The sequence below is a fragment of the Miniopterus natalensis genome, chromosome X (assembly GCF_054644295.1).
Source record: "Miniopterus natalensis isolate mMinNat1 chromosome X, mMinNat1.hap1, whole genome shotgun sequence".
NCBI classification, from domain to species: domain Eukaryota; kingdom Metazoa; phylum Chordata; class Mammalia; order Chiroptera; family Miniopteridae; genus Miniopterus; species Miniopterus natalensis.
Genome location: NC_142103.1, coordinates 56,293,808 through 56,311,473, shown reverse-complemented (window position 1 = coordinate 56,311,473; position 17,666 = coordinate 56,293,808). Strand labels below are relative to the sequence as shown.

The 17,666-nt window shown below is 40.7% G+C and overlaps 1 protein-coding gene across 4 annotated transcripts in view; it reads right to left on the bottom strand.

The window, feature by feature from the left end:
• Positions 1-17,666, bottom strand: part of LOC107540793 (histone deacetylase 8) — a 97,688-nt gene that overhangs the window by 74,814 nt on the left and 5,208 nt on the right. For 3 of the 4 annotated variants that reach the window (XM_087813345.1, XM_087813346.1, XM_016217629.2), the window contains exon 4: positions 17,504-17,645. In XM_087813345.1, coding sequence (XP_087669471.1) covers positions 17,504-17,645 — 142 coding nt within the window. Of the gene's footprint in view, positions 1-17,499; positions 17,646-17,666 lie in introns of those variants that run through there. The other variant, XM_087813347.1, reaches the window with a different exon arrangement.

Below are 17,666 nucleotides of genomic sequence, written 5' to 3'. Positions count from 1 at the left end.
GTTTTAATAGGCTCACTCTGTCTGCTGTGTGGATAGACGAGAGAGGCAAGGCCAGAAGCAGGAACACAAGTTGGGAGGGGGTTGCAATAATCCAAGAACATTAATGGCAGCTTAGACTAAGGTTGTAGTGCTGAAAGTAGTGAGAAGTGGTCAGATTCTGGATAAACTTTGAAGACAGAGTTAACGGTTTTTTACAGTTTGCATGTGGAATGTGAAAGAAAGGAATCAAGGATGATTCCAACATGTTTGGCTTGAACAACTGGGAAAATAGGGCTGCCACATGTGGGGAGATCAAGAGTTAGGTTTTGGATATATTAAGTTTGGGTGTTAACTGGACACCCACCATCTTCTCCCTATATGATGGTATCTGTCTATTCATTTACTCACTCCAGTGTCTTTATGTCACAAATCCCTTGATATTTCTACATTTTTTAGTGTGCCATTCCCAATCTTAGTAACAATACTGCCACCTACTTATGCAAGAAACTGGGCATTTTTTGATATTTCCCTTTTTACCCACAACAGCCAATTGATCACCAAGTTCTGTCAATTATGCCTTTAAAACCACCCTCAAGTGTTATCTTTCCCTTTCACATCCACTATAACTACCTTTGTTCATACTTTCAAAATCTCTTCCTTCATCTCTGAGCATAACAGATTCCTTTTTCCCTTTATTAGTAAGTCTGAGTAGAGTGGTCCAGCTGATCTGGGTTCAGGGCATAAGAAAGAGTGTTATTTATTCCCAATTCTGGTACCTGTGCCTGTAAGCTAACACCAGAATTGTATTTAAGAGAGAATTCTGAGGTTGAGCTGGGAAAGCATACCTATGATAGGAATTGTGTGATCAAGGTCCTCTTGGGTGGTCCCCCAAACTATTTCCTGATCAACAACCTTCCAGGGAATCAGGCAGTGGGACAATCATGAAGTTGCTGGAAAGCTAGCACCTCTTCCATGATGAAACTGGTTTCTCAGCCTTAGGTTGCTGGGGCTAATTGCAGGGTACACATAGACAAGTGCGCCAGGGGTGAGTCATCATGGAATAGGAAGGGCACAAAGTTCTAGAAATTTCTCATGTAGGAGGTCTAGGGGTGGCTGACTGAATTTCACTTCAAAGGTTTCTAGGTGAGTCCAGTTTTTAGCATGGGCAGATGGGGCTGTGCCAAAAGGAAATCTAACCTGTGTCTCATACCTGAATGATCCAGTTAGTGTAGTTCAAATACCTACCACTCACAGTAAACACTTTTTGGTGCTTAGTATGTGTCAGGCATTTTTCTATGTATTTTACACACATTAGTTCATGTAATACAACTGCTTTGTGAGGTAGGTACTATTATTATGTCCGTTTTATAGGTGAGGAAATCAAGGAACTGAGAGTTTAGGTTGTTTTTAAGGTCACATAGAAAATGATAGTGCTGGGGTTCAAATCCAGGCAGTGTGGCTTCAGATTCCCTGCTCTTAACTCCTATGCCATGTTGTATGATGAAGGCTAATTGAATGTGCCCTTGGGTAGCCCACACTTGGGTGGCCGAGGAATTGACCAGACACAGAGATGTCAATGATTCCAGCCACTAGCCAGGGCAATAGTAGGCTGGAAACAATTAATACCATGAAGAGAAGAGGTCTGGGTAGAAGGGTATAGTGAGTTAGAAATGAATTCTGATGATGCTGAGGGGGAAGATCAATTATTTTATGTGTTGGAGGTGTAGCAGCAGTGTTGCTCCCCCAAGAGCTGGTTAATCCATGTCGGCTGGCAGATTGTCTGCTGGCAGTAGAATGATAGAGAAGTAAATGTGGAGGAGGAGGATTTTAAGTGGCATTTTCTAAAACTAGTGTATGAACTGGGGGCTGCAGTTGGATAGCAAACGGCCATGGAACCTGTGAAAATGGAAGACCTTTTAGATGCATGGGGAGCAATGGCTGGTATGAATTGAGCTAACAGGGAAAGAGGAATCCACCATCAGCAATGAGTTACAGATGTGGGAAGAGGAAAATCTCCACTCAAGTTCAATGGTATGATGTCCGAAGGGCCTGAAGGTTACTTTGGTCTGGCTTTCCCTTAACTGTAGGAATCATAGTTTACATCAGATATGGAGCAACTAGAAGAACCCTTAGATCAAGAGTTCTCAAACTGTGCTGTTTGAATAGGCTGTGTTGGCCTATCGGAGTGGTGCCCATGGTTACAGGCAACCACTGATCCTAATATAATGGGGTACTTTGAACGACATAGATCTTTGGGCTGCCCCAGGATGGACATGGCTCTCTATGTTCTACAATGCATTTGCCTGCTTTCTGTGCCTTGACAGGGGTAAAGGGCTGTCACTCTCAGGCAGGAGCCCATTTCTACTGCCCCTCGATATTCTGAATTCTGCAACAGGATAGGTGCTTTGGGAAGGGTCTACTTCACCTGGTATGACCTGAGTTTAGAAGTCTGTGCTGGCTGATCTGGTTTGAGCTTATGATCACAAACTGCCCGTCTCTTAAAATGAAGTGTCTCCCTATCTTAAAAGTGGCCTTGATCACTAAGAGCTTTTATTTCCACTTGGGGTAATTGACCTTGGTTAGGACCAATTTCCTGGAGATGTGGGTTCAGGGACAGAGATCAAATCACCGAGGTTCTTCTGTAACAGGACAACACCCTCCCATATCCCCCTCCACATCCCCGTTTACCTGGATGTTGAAGGCATTACTCAATTGTAATGGCCAGGACTGGGGTAGACAGCCTTCAGCTACTAGAAGGTCATTTTTGTGTCTGAGGACCAAATTCCTTACTCTTAAGAAGAAAGGATAGTGGGGGAGTGAAAATAAATTGCTGGTGACATCAAGGAATTAACATCTTCAGTCATCCCAGGGAACTTCACTTCAGAAAGGCTTATATCTTATAAATAGCCCTTTCACACTTTGGGGCGTGGCCTGGAGATAATGCTACTGTCATTATTTCATTACCATACAGCTCAGAGACTCTGTTAAGTCAAATTACGTGAATTTACCAGAAATATTGCCCAGACAAATAACTATTGCAGGAGGTGGGCATGATCTCATTTGCTGGAAGAAGGTAGGAGCGCCACACAAGAATTCCCCACTCTATGTTTCTTGATCTAGATGAGGTTGTAGGTGCCACTAAAGTATAGAATAGATAGCCCTGAGGCTTATGGAATTGAGTTAGAAGGTTCCAAGTTAACAGAAAGGATTTTGAATAGTGCTTACATTGAGGATGGAATAATCTTGACAAGAACTCCCTGCTTTTTATTTTCAGAAAGAGTCTCAAGGCCAATGTGGAAGAGATGATAGATGTGATGAAACCTGCTGCAAGCTGCTGTCCAAAGTTGTTATGTTATAGAAGGCCTTGATTTTAGAGTCAGAGAGCATCTGCTCCTTTGGTAGTAAGACTCCTGGGTGTTGGCACTACCACAGTCACCCTTGCCAATTAGGGGTGGTCCCCCTGTCTCTTGGTAAGGAGTATCTTCATTTTCCTGATGGGTATGGATTGGACCTAGCAGTGTGAGGGGTAGGTAGAACAGGGAATTCTATGTAATGTTTAGAAGGAGGAGGGGTATAGGGAATGCTGGCAGTGAAACTCAGACGAAACAAAGGACATGAGTCTTGATGGCAATAGTGACTAGTCTATTTTAGGCCAGGAGCAGCTTACTGGCAAAGGGGAAGTGTAAGGTAAATTCAGTGTGTGACAAAGAGTACCAGGGCTGACTTCAGCTGGATAGGCTGTGAGACCTGCTCAACCAGGGACTTGTCTGAGAGGCTACCTAAGACTCCGTGAGTGCAACACAGTCTGGGTATAATAAATGACTTTTATCAAACACTTACTATATGCTAGGCTCTTTGCTAAGCACTTTAATGCAATTATTAGATTTAACCTTTTAACCTTATAAGGTAGGTACTATTATCATCTCGAATTTACAAATGAGGACACTGAGGCACAGAAATGTTTTTGTAGCTAGTAATTAATGAAGCTGGGATTCTGCGTGTGACAATAAACCACTGTGATACACTGTCTTCCTTGGTTCTATAGGAATGCATCTCATCCCCTAGAGGCTATGAGTGGGGATGCCATAAGGACAAAGCATGTCTTAGCTTGTTCCTAATTTTCTGGCTGGCTGGGCAGTTTTGTGATGGAAAACCTGGTGCCTTATGGACTGGACATGCACTGACAGAATGATCTAGGCTACTATGCTAAAGGCTTGTCTAGTTTGTCTAGTGATGTACCATATGTACTGCAGGTGCCAGCATGGAAAGGGTATGAGTAGGAAGTGATATGGACATGCCATCCATGGTTGAAGGAGGGGTCTGCCTTGGTAGTGAGGCAATGTGGCTGACACCAAATCCAGGCCTTTTTTTTTAAAAAAAAATTATTTATTGTTGAAAGTATCAGGTCTCCTTTTTCATGCAATTATCTATTTGTTTATAAATGCTGGAGAGGGGTGATGCAGCTAGAGAAGGGAGTCTGGCTGCTTGATTAACAATCTATATTGTGCCTAGAGCCCTCTGGGGAACTAGAACTACAGTGCAATTCACTGACATTCACTCTATGTATGCATAAGGAACTGGTACTCTTGGAACCCAGCTCTAGGAACTTCAGTCCTAACTGCCAGACAGGTAGTAACTCAGAGATGGAGGTCTAGTTCTACAGTCTTTTTGTAGAGCTTGCCAAGACACAAGGCAGAGTTTTATGGCTCTCCCAAATACTGCCCCCAGGTGGAAATATCAGAAATCAACAGCATTCTAGGACAATAATCGCTCCCTCTCCTAGCAGGGAAGTAGGACAGGGGTACCCAGCTGACATAGATCCTGTGTTGCCAGGTGGAAGGCTGACATGTCACAGGACAAGAGGGCAAATAACAAAACTGTGGGAGGAAGAAGGGCATGGTTGAGCTAGAGAAGTAGGTCTTAATGGATTATCAGAATAAGATAAAGGAATATTGGGAGCTGTATGCAGTCAATATGGTGACAGACATCAGAAGAGGCAAGGATGAGTAATAGCCAAAGTGGAGAAACCAGATGTGATCTGACAAATTCTACATGTTAGAAGTCACTGTCCTGTGTTGGGTTTTAATATCTTCTAGCACATGTTTTATAAAGGTAGGGTGAGTCTCATATAAGGGAATCTGGATTGGACAAGATGATTTCCTAGGAGACTACAAAAAGAATCAAAGGATTCAAAGAGGCCTGTGAGCAAGTGATAGAAGAGGGGAAGAGTCATTTCACAGAGAAAGCAGAGGCCACTGAGCAGGGAGTTCACTAGTGGGCAACCCACATACTTCTCTGTAGTTGTTCTCCTCTCAAAGCCACTCACCCCATCCTCTCCTGCCTCTTCTGAGACTTTGTTCCATTTCTTATACTTCTGAGTTTTGCAATATTTCCCTTTCAATCTATAAATGTTCTTAAATCTCTCAAAACAGAACAAACCCAAAAAGCCACCCCTCAAACCTCATTTTCCCTTGGCCACTGCCGTCCTCTTTACTTTCTTTCACATTTTGGACAGGTTAATGTTCCTTTCCTGTCCATTTCCTTAGTTCCTACTCACCCCATAACAGTTTGTATTCCTTTGATTCTCCAGTAAGTTCTCTTAACAAGGTCATTAATGACTACATTAATTGCCAAGTATGACTGACACTTTAGTATCTCTCTGGATTGACCGCTGCACAGCATGTGACATTGTTGAGAGGCCTTTTCTTCTTTAAACTCTTCTACTCTTCTGTTCCCTTGGGATTCCATGGTCTCTTTCTATTTTGATTACCTGGCTAGCCCTGATTTTTGCTGTTCAGCTGAACTCACTGGGGCCTCTTCTTATACTTGCCCATAACAAGCTCATATTTCCTGGTATTCTAGTCTCGACTTTCTTTTTCTCCTTACTCTCTGACTTTTCCCTAAGTAATCTTATCCATTCTTATGGTTTGCACCACTATATATACTAGCAACACATCTCTGTTTCTAGCTCCAGCTTCCACATCCACTTGCAAATCTGAGCCTTCAATTTCCCTGGGTATTACCTCTGCTGCACAGCATCACCTCACCGTTTACTGAGGTGGTCTAATACAGGGGTTAAGTATACAAGTTGAAAATTCAGATTGCCGGGGTTTGAATCTCAATATGGCCACTTACTGGCAGAGAAACAAGATGGTGGTGTAGGCAGCAGCTCTACCTGCCGCCTCCCACAACCATATCAGAATTACAACTAAAATACAGAACCACCATCACTCAGAACCTCCTGAAATCTGGCTGAACAGAAGCCCTACAACCAGGGAGCTGAAGGAGCATTGAGACCGGTAGGAGGGGTGGAGACGTGGGCAGATAGGGGCTGAATCACAGAGGTGTGGTTTAAACCCAGGAGGGAATCTCGGTGGTGGAAGTTTCCCAGAGGAGTGAGGGTTCCAGCCCCACATTGGGCCCCCAAGCCCAGGGCTCCAGGGCCAGGAAGAGAAATCCCCAGAATTTCAGGCTGTGAAAACCAGCAGGACTGTCCCTCAGGGTCATGGAGGCTGAGGGAGCCCCAGGCTTTCCTCTTAAAGGGCCCACGCATGTACTCACTCAGGCGCGCTCCCTCTGAGCCCCAGGGCCAGGCAGCAGCTTGAAAGGAACCTGGGACACTTGGGGAAGAACTAACTTGCCCGAAATCAGGGCAAGAGGTGGAGGGGCAGCTTTCTCCCAGACAGAAGAGCTGGCAGAGGCCATTGCTCCTTTGGGGAGCCCTCCCCCCACAGAGCCCGCAGGCAGGTACCTTATTTGAATCTCCAGCACCTGACTCACACCTTTGACCCCGCCCCGGAGATTCCCGGGGACCCCGCCCCTCCCTACCTGCAAGCTCATCCAACCCATTTCCAGTAGCTTTTCTATGCAAGTGGCCTCTCGAGCCTCATGCTTAGGACTTTCCTAAAATCTCTCAAACAAGCAGCAGTGTGCCCCATATGGCTTGATAAGTGGCCCCAGGCCTGGCACTAGTGGCAGCCTGCACTGGTGCATAGCTTGGCCTCTCCTGGGCAACGCCAAGCCCAGCACAAGTAGCAGCCAACTATGGTTTGCTGTGTAGCTCATGCTGGCTGGCCCTGGGCAAGGCCCTGGCAGAAGCTGACTTTGCACCTCCCAGGAGGCCCCAGACACAGTGCACCTGGTGGCCAGACTCAATCACGCTGGATTACAACCCTACCTCATCCACGAGTGACACACTCAAGGGGTGCACTTGGTGAATACGAAAGCCCCACTGAAGTAAATCCCGCTCCATAGGGGTATCTCCAGCATAGCAGCTCTTTGGCTGTAGTTGCAGCTGATCCTCACAGCTGATTGGCCTGGGGGTCAATTCCTCCCAGTGACTCCAACAGCAACCAAGGCTCAACTACAACAGGACAGTGCACACAGCCCACACAGGGGAGCACCTAGAAGGCCCAGCTCAGGTGACTGGAGAGGCTGAGCCACTGGACGCTACAGGGCACCTGCTACATAAAGCCACTCTACAAATTCCAGGAGACATAGCAGCTCTACCTAATACATAGAAACAAACACCTGGAAGCAGCCAAAATGCAGAGACAAAGAAACATGTCACAAAGGAAAGAACAGAAAAAATCTCCAGAAAAGGAACTGAATGAAATAGAAGCAAGCAAGGTACTAGATACAGAGTCCAGAATTATGGTTATAATTATGGTTACAATGATATTAGTAAGACTATTAACGAAAACAAGTGAGACTATTGATGACATAATAAAGTTCCAGTCAGAAATGAAGGCTACATGAACTGAAATGAAGAATAATTTACAGGGGATCAACAGTAGAGTAGAAGACACTGAGAATCAAATTAGCAATTTGGAACATGAGGAAACAAAAAACACCCAACCAGAAAAGCAAAAGAAAAAAGAATCCAGAAATATGAAGACAGTATAAGGAGTCTCTAGGACAACTTCAAGAGGCCCAACATTTGTATTATTGGGGTGCCAGAAGGAGAAGAGAGCAAAAAATTGGAAATTTATTTGAAAAAATAATTACAGAAAACTTCCCCTACCTGGGGAAAGAAATAGACTTACAAGTCTAGGAAGCATAGAGAGTCCCAAACAAGAGGCCCACAGCAAGACACATCATAATTAAAAGGCCAAAAGTTAAAGACAAAGAGAGAATCTTAAAAGCAGCAAGAGAAAAGCAATTAGTTACCTACAAGGGAGCACCCATATGACTGTCAGCTAATTTCTCAACAATAACCTTCCAGGCCAGAAGGGAGTGGCAAGAAATATTCAAAGTGATGAAAATCAAGGACCTACAATCAAGATTGCTCTACCCAGAAAAGCTATCATTTAGAATTGAAGGTCAGATAAAGAGCTTCTCAGACAAGGAAAAGCAAAAGAAATTCACCACCACCAGACCAGCACTACAGGAAATGTTGAAGGGTGTTCTTTAAGAAGAAGCTAATGAACAAAAGAACCTGACAAAAGAAATAGATCCAGAGACATTGAGCAGGCAACAAATGATCAGAAGGAAAGGGGTTGGAGGGTGGGAAGAGATTAACCAAAGAAGTTATATGCATACATGCATAACCCATAGACATAGACAATAACCGGGTGAAGGCCTGGGGAGGGGGTGGGAGTGAGGTGGGGGGGTCAATTGGGGGTGGAAATGGGACATCTGTAATACTTTCAACAATAAAGATAAATTTAAAAATATATATATGGCCACTTACCAAGGTTGAGCAATTTGTTTAACCTCTTTGTACTCCCATGTGTAAAAGAGAGATAATAAGAGTATCTACTTCTTAATGTACGAAAATATGAGAAAAAATCATATAACATAGTATCTAGCAATAGCTCTACATATTAACTTATTGCTATTAATTCCTATCGTCTTTGGGACTCCATTCAAGCAAGCCAGAAATTTCAGTCATCTCTCTCATCTTTCATCCCCTCCCAAATTCACTGAATCATTAATACTTGATCTCTTAAAGCTGCCTCAAATCAACCTTCACCATTCTCCATCCTGCCATCTCATTCCTCTGCTTTAGTTCAGGTCCTCAGCACTTGTCAGCATGACTGCTGACACCCTATTCAGTCTCCCTATCTCTAGTCTGAGCCTTCTTCAATCCATCCTCTGTAACTGTAGTCAGTTATTTTCCTAAAACACAAATCTAACTATTTTACTTCCTAACATAATTTTTCAGTGCACCCCAATTGCCTACTGCAGAGTTCCTCAAAGTGTTCATCAGAATCACCCCTGCAGTCTGAAAGTGAGAGTTCTCACACACCACTCCAACCCTACTTGATCAAGACTCCTGAGACAGAGAAATCTGCACTTTTCAATTGGATGATGCCTATATATACACAAAGCCCTTCATGACCCATTCCCTACTTTTCCACCTCATCTTCTGCCATTGCCTACTTTCCAGCAATACTAGATTGCACGTAGTTCCCCAAATCCACCAAGCTATTTGACATTGCTCTGCTTTTGCAAAGGTGGCTGTGGTCTTCTGAAATGCCCTTTACCTCCTTGTCTCCCTGGCACAATTCTTTTCATTCTTTTTCTTCATAACATCCTGAGTGATAAATCTTACTTTACATCTCTAAAGCTCATTTTCTCAGCCATTTTTTTTCACTGTTGCTCCCCTATCCAAAGAGCTTTCAGACATCTTCTCCTAATTGAGCTCTCCATGGAATTTTAATATCACATATATACCCTACATCTGTTTCTAGACTGTGGCCCTCTGGAGAACCATAAACCATGGAACATCTACCACACCCCCAGTAAAAACCAGTTTTCGTTCCCTTGGGGGCAATATTGTCCCTGTTGAGAATGCATGATCTGCAGTGGCAGACACTGCTATCCACACTGGTCTTGAGGTTCACTTTGGTTTCTGTGATGTCTATACTGATTCTTCCCATCTCTCTGACTATTCCTTCTCAAGACTCCTTTATAGGTCTTTCTTCTTCCACCTGCCTTGTAAATACTGGCACTGCACAAGGCTCAGGACTTGTTTTTATTTCCCCATGTTATTCTATACATGCTTTCCAGGTGACTTGATCTGTTTCCTTAGTTTTAATTCCCACCTATCATGCTGGTGACTCCCAAGTCTGTATTTTCAGTGAAGACGACTCTCCTGAGCTCTAGCCTCTTGCTAGTCCAGGCATGGCCCACAGACTGGCAGCTTTTAGTATCACCTGGGAGTTTGTTAGAAATGCAGATTTTTAGGTTCTACCCCAGACCTCCTGAACCAGAATCTAAATTTTAACAAGATCTCAGGTATTTTACATGCACATTAAAGGTAGAGAAGCCCTGGGCTGGACCCTACTGCCAGCTCTCCAATAGACATATGTAATTAAATTTTCTGTAAAGACATCAGTTCTTATTTCCTGCTCTTCCTGGTTAATGGTAACACAATTTACTCAGTCATGTATACAAGAAACCTAGATCACTCCTTCATTATCATTTATACCAAATTTGTTAGCATTCCTATCTACTCCAGCTATTAATAGCTCTTGAATTTATTCCCTCTCCTGTGTTCATCACCACTGCTTTCACCTAACAGATTTCTTTATCAACATACCTCCACCCCATCACCACCACAATTTATGTGCCAACTATTCCTAAAATGAAAATCTGATCATGTTACCTCCCCCTGGCTAAAAATTCCTTCAGTGATTCCTCACTGTCTAAAGCCAAGGTTCTTAACCGGGGATCCATACAAGGGCTTTAGGAAATTCTTAAACTTTCTGAAATTATAAAGAAAAATTTGTGTATATACATCTTTTAAGGACAGTGTACATAGCTTTCATCAGATTTTCAGATGTCCTTGACCAATATAGGCCAAGAACCACTGACATGAAGGATCAACTCCAAGCCATTGAACTTGGCATACAAGGACACTTCACATTTCTCCCACCTTACCTCCAGCCACTTGCCTATAGGAGCCATTGGTTCCAGTTTTAATTATAGACTTAGAAGTTTCCTCAGCTTTCAAGCCTCTGTGTCTCTACACATGCTGTTCCTGGAATAATCCCAGGGTTACCTAAACAAACAGTAAGTGGTGCAGCCTAGCTTTGCACCCAGGTCTTACTTCAGTCAGTCATTCCACTCTACAATGGCTTGACACTTACATCGTGACTTAGCACGCACAAATACATGCACATACACTAGGACAACTTCAATGAAATCTACTTTGATATCAAAAACTGCTGGTTTCAGCCCACTAAATGGATATATTGTTCCATTAACGAGTTACAACCCTTAGTTTGAAAAACACTGCACCAGACCTTTGCTGATACAGGGAGTTCTCCTTACTGAGAATTTATTATCTGAGCCCCAGCAGTACTAAGATTTTGAGGTTTCCTAGGGATACAAAGCTGTCATAACATAAAAGTATTTGCTAATGAATCAGCCACTTGTATCAGTCCCCATTCAAACAACCTACTCCTCTAATCTCTAGCATTTATCCCCATCCATCTGTTCCACCATTTTCTCTCTCATGCATTGTCAGCTGTATCAGTGAGTAATTCAATGCATCTCTATCACAAAGTGAAATTATAAATCTTGTAAAGAGATGCAGGATATCATGAAGTCAGCACACAAAACTGATAACAAGGATCTGATAGGCTAGCTTTCAACTGAAGAGGAGAAAAATAAGTAAGGATAATGATTTTTAAAAAGATTCTAAAGAGAGATTTGAATACCAAATGATTAGGAAGCCCTCAGGAAAACTGATGAACCCTTGAATATTTTGGCAAAATCAACCCTCTAAATCAGGGGTGGGGAATCTTTTTTCTGCCAAGGACCATTTGGATATTTATAACATCATTCAAGGGCCATAAAAAATAATCAATTTAAAAATTAGCTATGAAAAAAAGCTCCTAGATTTATTGAATTTTGAGTCCTACCTGTGGTTGCCTTGGCAGGGCCAGACCAAGCAGGCCAGATGTTTCCCACCCCTGCTAAATGATCATGCTCCTCTCCCAGAACTGAAATGTACCATCTTGAACTATCATGCAATTCTGTTAGAAAAATTAGGCCCAAAACAAAAACAATCAATTCTTAATATACTCTCTGTTGTAAGAAGTACTTAGCATTCAAATTTACTAAAAGAGACAAAATAAACATATTTTAATAGCTTTTAGTTATTCAAGTTAGCATACTAGCAAGCCCCACCCCCTCCATTACTTACTGGAAAATTTTAGTTCCCCCTTTATTTATTTATTTATTTTTAAAATATATCTTTATTGATTTCAGAGAGAGGAAAGGAGAGGGAGAAGGGGGATAGAAATATCAATGATGAGAGTCATTGATCGGCTGCATCCTGCACGCCCCCGAATGGGGATCAAGCCCGCAACCCGGGCATGTGCCCTGACCAGGAATCAAACCCCGATCGCCTGGATCCTAGGTCGATGCTCAACCGCTGAGCCACGCCCAGCCAGGCTAGTTCCCCCTTTAAATGGACTCACTAAGTGGCCTTTTGTCTGGTACCAACTGTCCTCAAATAATAACCTCTTGTATACCTCTGTTTCCACATCACCTAGCATACGGCAGGAGCTTAATAAATGTTTGTTAAATTAATAATTACAGTAGCCTTCTCTGCCTCTAGTCTCAGTTCCTTCCAATTCAGTTAGCATACTGACACCCACTCTAAAATTCTTCAGTAAATCCTCACCAGCCTCAGGGAAAAAACCCAACACCTCAGCATGGTTTACAAAACCTTTAGAATCTGGTCCTGCTCTATTTGCTTTTACACTTGGGCCACATTTAACTACTTGCAGTTCTCCAAATGCCCCCAAATTTCCTCCTGCCAGGTTTTCACGATTCCCTCTGCTTGGAATTGTCCATCCCCACCAATAGGAAGGCAGACTCCTCCTTTTTCTGTACAACCCACTACCCTCTACACAACTAGCACACACCAACCACATTGTGTCTGTACTGTAGCTGCTTCCCAACTTGTTCCAAGCAGTTTTTATTATAAAAAGTTTTATTGATAAAGGTAACATAATCACATTAGAGGAAATATAGGAAAAGTAGGAGAAATAGAAAAAAGGTACATGTATATGTATGTGTGAGTATATCCATATATATGATATCACAATATCATCCTCCTTACATAGTCACTGGTATCATTTTGTTGTACAGTTGACCCTCAAACAACACAGGTTTGAACTACATAAGTCCACTTATAGGCGAATTTTTTCAGTTGACCGGTGCAGTTCAAACTCCTGTTGTTCAAGGTTCAGCTCTGCAGTTGGGAACCCATGGATGTGGAGGGCCCACTGTAGTTATATGTGAATTTTGGATTGGGCAGAAGATCTGCGCACCTAACCCCTGTGTTGATGACAGGTCAACCGTTTTTCTTTCTAAGATTTTTTCATATGCATATATTTTTGCATGACTCTAATCAAAGTGAATGTATGATATTATAGCTACCTGCCCTTTAAAAACAAAGCCAACATTATACGATATGCATTTTTTCTTGCTATGCGGTCACCCTAACCACCATTTTTAATGGTTATATAATAGCCCAACAAACAGATATGCTGCAGTATACTACCTAACCATTCCACTGTCGGTGAATATTTAGATCTCCCTCCCTCTCTTTTTTTTTGGCTATTTTAAGTAAGAAAGAACTTACCATCTTCATATATACAGATTTTCCATATTTTGGATTTATTTCCTTAGAATAGATTACCAAGAGTAATAGATGTTATAAGTTAAGATCTTTTGTCCTTCGGCTCAAGTTTGGTAGGAGGAAAATATATACATGTATGTGTTTCAATTTCACTTCCTCTAATTATTAGTGATGCTAAGTATTTTTCATGTTTGTTCACTAATTATTTCCTCTTTTGTGAATTGTCTGTTCATGTCTTCTGCTCATTTATCTGAATATTAGTGTTTTAAAAAGTCAATTAGAATAGTTAGAGTTTTTAACCCTTTGTCATATTTGCTGTAACTATTTTTTGTCTATTTTTATTTTGGTAAAATTTTAGCTGCAAAATAAAATCTCATTACAGAAAATCTGAAAACTAGAGAAACACATTTTTAAAAAACAATAATTCTGCCACTCTAATATAACCACTATTATCATTTCCTCTAGTTTTTTCCCCTAATAGCTGTGCTTTACAAAGTTGTAATTGCAGTGTGCATACAATTTTAAAACCTGCTTTTTCATTAGCACGTAAGTATTTTTCTGAAATGCCCTGTAGTCTTCACAATTATCATTTAAAATAATAGCATAATATTCCATGAAGATAATTCACCATTTCCTTATTGCTAGACATTCATTTATTTCTTTTTTAAAAATAAATAACACTAATAAACACCTTCACACAAAGTTTTTTCTATATTTTGAATTATTTTCTTAGGAAACATTCTCAGGAGTAGGCTTACTACATAAAGGGTATTAACACAATTTGGCTTCCAAATTGCTTTCTTAAGGGATGAACCAAACCACATTATTACCAGCAAACTGAGTACCCTCTTTTTCAATTCTGTTAAATACAGGCTTAAAAATAGGCTACCTAGTTGTTTTAATTTACATTTATTTGATTAGTAGTGATGAACACTGTCCCATGCCTTCCAGTTGTACTTAAACTCCTCTGTAAATTGTCTATTCATGTTCTTTGCCCATATTTCTTCTTATATATCATACTATATGAGTACCTTAGAAAATACAAACATATCATGCTTCATAATATTTATGTCAACTATGCCTTTTCCGTATGTGTTTAGATTTTATTTTTAAATTGGCCACAAAAGTTTTAAGTTATTTTGGTTTTAAAATTTTATACAAATTTGTTGATCTTATCCTTTGTGAGTTTCTTCTATTACCTCCTAAAGCTTAGAAAAATATTCCCTTCAGAGGCTTGATAAATATTCATTCATTCTAATTTTTTAAATTTGTTTTATAGTTAACTCTTCAATCCAGCTGCCACTTATTTTAGTTTATTACAGGAGATGAGAATATAAATGCTACAAGCTGTTACAACATCATTTACCGAACAATCCTTTCTGCTCCCATTCATTTGCAACACATGCTTTAAAACTGATTGAATTCTCATATATAACCATCTCTTTGGGGAGTTTACTATAATATCATCTGTCATATCTTATACCAGTGATACCAGTGTTTTCATTATTCTAGTTTTGTATGTTTACTATATAATAGCATTAGTACCTCATTAATCTTCCTTTGCAGAATTTTCTTTGAAAATCACTCTTCTTTAGCTTTCAAATCTAATTATTGCTGCCTTACCTCTGTGATATGAATTTCTTGAGGGCAGAATTGGTTTATGTCATTAAAATAGATGCTAGGAGTAATATTACTGGGTCAAGAGGTACGAATGTTTTCCCTACTCTTTTAACTCTCACCCAAAGTTTTCAAAAAGAATGTGCCAATTTCACTATAATCCTGCCAGTACCTGAATATTGTGAAGTAAAGAATTTTGTTTTCAAAATTGTTAGGGGGAAAAATATACATTTCAATTTATATACCTCTGCCTACTAGTGATAATAAACATATGCTTGATATATAGTAGGTTCTTAATCAATGCATGTTGAATGAATAAAAAGCATGTATAAAAGTATACATGTATTTGGGGATGGGGAAATATTGTGGGTATAACAGACAAATGCTGGCTAGATGTAAGCTTGTGGACTAAATGCCTACAGTCCATCTGCAGATTGGCTCTAGAGGTGTCAAGAACCCCCTAAATTGGGGCAATCCCTAGAAACTCCCTGCAATTCATATTTTTACCACAGGTTTGTCTGTTTTGACGTAGGATCAGCTGAAAGCTGTCTGGAATAGTTATAATAATCGTGTGGGGGTATGCCCACACCTACACACAGCCCAGAAGCAACCATGATTGGCTTACGATAGAGTGCTCTTCCTCTAGCACAACAAAACAGTGATAAGAAGTATCAAGAATCTGGGTATTCCACTGCAAACTGACCCAGGCCCTAAGCAATGAATTTAAATACATAAGCTCCTCACTATACCACTTTTGTGTTTTTTTTTGTTCTAGAATCACCGTGCCTACTACTGTGCTAAATTATGTAGTTGCAATAAAATGTTGGATCTTTCTTGCTTATGTTTTCCAAATTCAGTATTGATGAATTGACTTCTGATGTAGCATTAAGAAGGTATTGTCATAAATTAGAAGCGTTAAAATTTTTAAAAAAATAAAATAAATAAATAAGCTCCTCCAAGTGCCACAGTCAAACTAGATCTGACTAATAGGACCAGGCATTTTCCATGAAACCACACTGTTCTTCTCAACTCACTAAGCACAAAAGGGCATATAAGTTCTTGGTTCAGAGAAAGTGGTCTTTTCCCTTTTATCTATAGCTTGAAGGAAAGAAGGTGATTTTTTCTCTCCTTGAATTGCTGAATTTTTTTTAATAGAGCAAAAACTAACAAAAGGGAGGTTTTTTCTCTTTGTTCTTAAGGCCATGTAAAACTTATTGTTAAACACTAGTTCTCTTTGTTCCATCACCTCAGTAGATTTTAGTAATAAACTTTCTCAAGGACTTCCTTGGTTATGAAATCTGTCGATTTGATGAAAAGAATTCCATATTATTATCTTAACCTGCATATGCTGAAATTGTGCTCAAGGTTTTATTCTGAAAAAAAACAAAGTGCTGCTTTTTCCAGACTCAAGGACACTGGAGAGTATCAAGGTCATGACCAATGGTATGAACAATTGGTGTATGGATGATGCATTAGCAGGTTGATTAATTCAGAGTTTTAAAAATCCTTTTTCTCCAACATGCATTAAGTACTACAGACATATCAAGCAAGATGCCAAATTGAGTAAGGCCCAGCAGTCCTTGTTGGATACAGAGCATAGCTGTTTGAAATACTAACACAAACCTCCAAAAGGACTTTCCCTCTAACTCCAAGTAGCACCTAAGAATAACTGTTTCACAAGCCCTTTCTCCTTAGAGTGACACCTAACTCTCAGCTGATACTTTCCTTAGAGATGGCAGCATAAGCCTCCTTCTTGATTCTCATCAATTGTCCACCTATTTGAAAATCTGTTTGTCATTTCTTTCAAGACCTAGTTCTATAACGCACCTTTTCTAAGATTCCCATCATTAATTTCTCCCTGATGCTAAATTTCTTCAGCTCATACGTATATTCAGTTGGTACCGAAACTGATGTTGCTTCCTAATTATTCTAGTTTTGTTAGTGTTTCTACAGTATAAATCCCTTTAAGGTGGGGATTTCCAGAAAGATGAAAAAGAATTTTGAGATTATATCCTTTGCCCTGCCCATTTTCCTGATGTAGAAACTGAGGCCTGAGAGGCTAATGTGTCCTAGTCAGTTAGCCAAGTTTGCAGAAGAAATACCAGGGACCTGATATAGTTCAATAGTTCGCTTTCCACTATATTTTGTCATCTATTTCACATGCATCTCTTCAGAATGTCTAGTAAAGTGCTAATATATACACAGGTCTCTCAATAAATGCCAATACAGTAAATGTATGAGTTTACATAACTGAGGAACTGACTCAAGGAAAGAGGCAGAAAGCAGAAAAGGTCATTTTCTTACTTCTTTGCATGATGCCACCCTCCGGACCAGTTAATCGCTACTTTGCACATTCCATCAATCAAGCACTGGGCAGCTGTGATTGTAGCTCCTCCCACAGCTGCTGCGTAGTCAAATATCCCTTCAGTAGCTGGACAGTCATAACCTTTGGGCAAACATCAAAAGA